Source organism: Merops nubicus, unplaced genomic scaffold, assembly GCF_000691845.1.
Source record: "Merops nubicus isolate BGI_N331 unplaced genomic scaffold, ASM69184v1 scaffold1475, whole genome shotgun sequence".
Taxonomy (NCBI): domain Eukaryota; kingdom Metazoa; phylum Chordata; class Aves; order Coraciiformes; family Meropidae; genus Merops; species Merops nubicus.
The window spans coordinates 23,372-28,607 of NW_008610011.1; the positions used below are offsets into that span (position 1 = coordinate 23,372).

At 44.2% G+C, this 5,236-nt stretch overlaps 1 protein-coding gene across 1 annotated transcript in view; it reads right to left on the reverse strand.

Annotated features, from left to right (window-relative positions):
• Window positions 1–2,464: 2,464 nt before the first annotated feature.
• Window positions 2,465–5,236, reverse strand: part of PSMC1 (proteasome (prosome, macropain) 26S subunit, ATPase, 1) — a gene marked incomplete at its 5' end in the record, with an annotated part of 7,611 nt that continues 4,839 nt past the window's right edge. Inside the window, 3 exons of the mRNA XM_008940739.1 lie at window positions 2,465–2,599; window positions 3,336–3,490; window positions 5,107–5,173. Of these exons, the coding sequence (XP_008938987.1) occupies window positions 2,465–2,599; window positions 3,336–3,490; window positions 5,107–5,173 (357 nt within the window). The remainder of the gene's footprint in view (window positions 2,600–3,335; window positions 3,491–5,106; window positions 5,174–5,236) is intronic.

The following is a 5,236-nucleotide window of genomic DNA, read 5'->3' on the forward strand; positions in this document are numbered from 1 at the left end:
GGCTCGGTTTTCCCCATAGCACCACAATCCAAGATAGAACATCTTTTGGTTTAAGCTGCACTTCATTTACCTTTTCTAAAATGATTTGAAATATTACAGGGAATGTGCAGAATTTTAAATGGTATTACAGCACTTCTTAAGAGCCTTCTAATATCGCAGTGTTTGCAACTGCTGCTGGTTTTGATGTAGAAGCAATGGATCAGTCTTTGTAAAAGATAAACATCATTTTTAAAATGCATCTTTCAGAAATGACAGAGCTCCTGAATCTGAGGTGGGAGTTACTCTGTGCTAAGCAGAAACATCACAAATTGTGTGTGTTTGGTTTTGCTCTCCCACGAGAGCAGAATGCCATTTCCTCTAAGGACCTGAAAGGGACATGGAGGTGGGGGAAAGCTCAGTTGTGCTCCTGCCTGTTTCTCTTCTGAGTCTCAGGACCACAGAGCGTCCCAGACTGGGAGGCACCTCAAGAGATGCAGTCTTTGTGGGACAGGGAGCCTAGGTGAGATGATCTAGCACCCTGTCCATTCGCCAGTGATGGCAGCAACAGCTCGTTCAGTCGCTTTTCTCGCCCGTGCGTCCCTTCCCGGGGGCCCTTCCCCTCGGAGCACCCACGCCGCATCCACCACTCGGGCTGGCCAGAGGCTGCCCCCTTCCCGGAGCTCCTGGAGTAAGCCCTGCCTTTCAATTCAGACACCGGTGCCTGTTTCTGTCCTTACGGGGAATGTCCTTGCTGTTCACTTGCTCTTGATCTTTATCACTTTTTTCTTGGTCTTTGTGACTCACATTCAGGAATGCTGGAGAAAGCGGCAGAAGTTAAATTCTGCTGCAAAAGGTAAGAATTTAATTTTCAGGTGTGTTTCTTCTTCAGTTACTGCTGTGGCAGACTAGAACAGATCTCGGTTTGGCTTAACACATTGAGCTTTCCTTCAGGCAGTTCAGTTGAACCAACCTTGTTGTGGTTATTGCTGCTCTCCAGCATTAACAGCCCTTCAGCCCTGTCCCAAAAAAAAAAAAAAAAAAAAAGGCAAGCCTTGCTTGCCACACACAAAAGCTCTTCAGCCCCTCAGGCAATAATGATCTCAACTGCCATCATTAGAAAGTGCTAAAAAATTCACTGGCTTTTTGTGACCTTTCCAAGGAGACAGATCTCAGAAGGTTTATAAGAATGGGTTATAAAACTGTGTTTTTTCTGTCTCCAGCTGAAAACCAACTCTATTTCAGGGTCTCTGTCATCCACACTGAAAAAAGACTCCATTCATCTGAAGGGTTTGTTTTTACCAATGAACCACATAATTTTTACATAGAAAAACAAAATCTTCTGGCCTTGCTGCTACCATTGTTGTTGCAGCTCTGGCAGCTACCAAAGGGATTGCTCTGTGTGCAACTCCCCAGTGTCTGTTACTGGCCAGCTTTTGCTCCCCCAGAAAGTTTCCAGAACAAAGACTGCACATTGCTTAACTATGGTCTTTTGTGTAACATGCAACCTTAAAAAAATCACATGTACAACATTTGGAAATTAATTACTTAGAATTTAACAAGCACTTCACAAAAGCACACCCCACAGAGTACTTAATAAGCAGTTTATGCATTGCTGCAGCTTGGCAAAACAGAAATTAACTCCTACAGGGATGGAACTGCAGGCAACAGATTTGTTGAAAGAATCCATTTTAGGATTACGTTGCAGAACACCAAGCATGGCCTGAGTTTGAGCTCCTCGTGGGCAGCAGGACCTCTGGTGCCCTGGGCTGGGCAGTGCCTGTACCCTGGGGACATACATACACATCTTGCCTGGGGCAGCGCAGGGCCGCAGAGCTCGACTGCTCTATCTCAGAGCAAAGCGGGCACGTTTATTTGGTGAGCTGTAACCCTCTGGGGGGAAAAGAGTTATAGGCTCTTCAATGTTACAAGTACATTGCCCAAACACGTCCAGCTTTTTAAACTACGTAAGTCTCCACCTTGCCTCCTTGTAAGCATGGTGCTAGATGGAGATAGGTACTTCTAAAGTGTAGCTGGATGTTGCTGAAGGCTGCATGTTCTTTTCATTCATTTTTATGTAACTGAGGTTACTCAGAAGTGACTTCTGTCATAGTTAGCCTCTAAAAAGAGATATAGAAGAGTAATTATTTTAGGAACAGCAGCAATTATCCAGTAGTCAAAGACTGACAGGTGAGAAACCTGCTTCTGCACTCCTCCCCCCCGCTCCTGTCACCAGCACATTTGTTTGAAAGTAAATCTAACTAAAGCAACAGACAGTTCCACGTAAAAAGAGCAGATAAGATCTTTGCCACCAAACAGTTCAATTCAAATAAACGTTTTATTGGGAAATGAAGTGTTAGGCTGACTGAAAAACCACAACCCATCAGGATTTAACCTTTTCAAGAATGAACATGAGCTAAAATACATGGTTTCACGCAAGACTGTCATCAGCACAAGGAGCATTTCTGGTAGTTCCCAAAGAGGTGACTTAAAGATACAGTCCCTCAGGGGTTCCCTCCTGCTTCTTATAGAGAACGTTCTCTTTAGACTTTTTGAAGTCTTCATTTGTTACTTTCATGCGCCGTTCCCTCAGTGCCATCAGTCCAGCTTCTGTACAAATTGCCTGCAACAGAGGAAGCGAGAATGAGTGAGCGTCTCTGTGTAACCCCTCGAAGCCGCCCCTCAGAGGGGCGCGGCCTCTCCACGCTGACTGCGGTGGCAGCAAAGCAGTAGCAGCAGCTGCGTTCTCCAGCTGACGCTCGGGGAGGAGCCGCGGCCTCCGGCAGCCCCCGCCCCTCGTACAGAGCCGCCTTTGTGCCCCCGTCCCCCTCCCCCCGCCGGGCGCTGCCAGCTCTGCTGGCAGGGGGCTGTGCTGCCTGCCCTGCTGCAGGGAGGGGACGCAGTAAAGCAGCACCAGGTCTGGGTAAGCTCATTAGGGTGGCAGTTCTAGCAAGGGCTCCATCTGATCAGAAAAGCAGACCACAGCTGTTTGAAGCTTTGTAATCTACAGTTGCATTATTTATCTGCTTGCAACATAGTCTCTAAAAATGCTTCTTATCTTAAGTAATGTCCCCACATTCCCCTTCCAATTTCCACTTCTCTACTTCTAAAATTCCATACTCAGATCCCACAGGTACATACTCTAACCAGCACAAGTCTACGTCATAATCATTATCTTGATGAATTTCCCATTTGTGAAGCTGAGTATGTGGCACTCATAAAAGGTATTTTAAAGCTATCCAACCGTCCCTCTGTGATGCAACCACAGAGAACAGTTTCAACAGACCATGTTTTTGGATGCTGTAGAAATGAGATTTGATTTGTGTTTTGAAGTATAAATAATGGTGATGTACACTAACCTTAATATCTGCCCCACTGAGATCATCTTTTGCCATAATGAGCTCATCCAGAGTCACATCATCTGCCAATGTCATTCTGCTTGTGTGAATCTGAAATATTCTTTTCTTGGTCTTTTCATCAGGTAGAGGGAACTCTATTTTCCTATCGATACGTCCTGTGCAAAAGAAAGTTCAGTCTTAAGTTTTTTTGTATGCAGCTGTTGGAAACAGCAGGAGAACATTTCAAGGTTAGGCCAATAGTAACTGTTTCTTCCCACCAAAATCAATCATGTGGTAGAGTAGAAAGTGAGAGCAGAGTATCTGCCAGGAAGCTACTGGCGCTGAAAGACACCACGCTGCTCAAAGTCTGGGTCATTGCAGGTGGGGGACACCTCACCTGGGAAACATGAAGAACCTTCCCTGAGTGACATATAAATAGAAAAAATCCAGTGTATCATAGCACAGAAAAGTACTAATCAAATACTTATGTTCTTATAAAAAATGTTAGTCTGCTCTGAGATTACATTTAGCTGTGCAGTTTTTCTGCTGTATACACACACACAAGCACAAAGTAAAACACTGTGACAACTTGAGGAACTCTTCCTCTCTGTACGACCAACCTTCTGAAAAAAAACCCCAACAAAACAAAACAAAACAAAACAAAACAAAACAAAACAAAACAAAAACTAAGTGAAGAAGGAAGGTTTTGAATAAATTGTTCTGTTCCAAGGCCCCAACAGCTGTTTATGGCAGTAGGGACTTCGGATGTTCTGGGACTTGCTGTTCCAACTGCCATGAGCAATCGTTTACAGATCTTTTCCATTTCTGGTTTGCTTTAGTTTTACAGTACCTTGTTACAAAAGAGTTGATGGCACCATATCCAGACTATCAAATACAACGGTAAATCATCTGCTGAGCTGCTAGAAATGCCCTGGGTTGCTCAAGCAATGGGTATAATTTAAATACTCAATAGGTGTAGGAAGTTTCCTTCCAACAAATATTAGATCATCTTAGCTTGCCTTTTAATCCTCGTATAGCATTACCTGTACTGGTTTTGATGTGGAGGGACTAAGGCTAAGATGGTGACAAAACCAGACTTTTTTTTTTTATAAAAACAAACATACCTCAGCAGCTTCATACTGTGGAGGGTTTTTTTCAGAACTCCTTGGGTCCATGCAGTCTAGTGACTGTTCAGAGTAGTTCTTTGACAGTTTTATCTTACATTCTGTTTTCTCTTTATCTTACTGCTATTACTTCAGGAATTTCTTTATAACCTCTTCAACACTTAGGATTTACCCGAGGACACTAATGGGAGGCTTAGTTTATTGCTTTGATCTCTCTGTGGCCTTCTACCTTCTGATTTAACAGGCCCCACAGAGGTATTATGTTTCAGTACATTTTAGTGGCCATTTAAAAATACCGCCTGAGCAGGTTCTTGGCTAAACATACTGTACGTATGTCAAAAAAAGATGTTCTCCCTCACTCATCCCTAAAATGACAGTAGTATGCCAAGTTGACCAGGAAGCAGACTGGTTTCCTCACACCAAAATCCCATCTCCCACTGTCAAGGCTCAAGGTTCTCCTCTATGAATCCTGAGCGGTTCTGCCCTCCGTTCCCCAGCTGCTGCTGAACTACAGTGCACCTCAACGACTGCTGCAGATGGCTGTGCTGTCCGAATGCAGAGGGAAAACATTCCAGCTGCTGATGCCTGCATCAAAGGAATTAATGTACTTCTTCTCTTCCGTAGGATTTTGTCCCACTTGGAAGCTTGTGCATGGGCTCCCCTTTTACCAGGCACACCAACACAGACAGCATGGTGAATAAAGACAAACCAGAAACTGGCATTCTTTTCACCAGCCTGTGTTTGACAAGTTATGACAAATTCTTTTATAAGCAAAGTGACTTAAGCATACACAGCAGG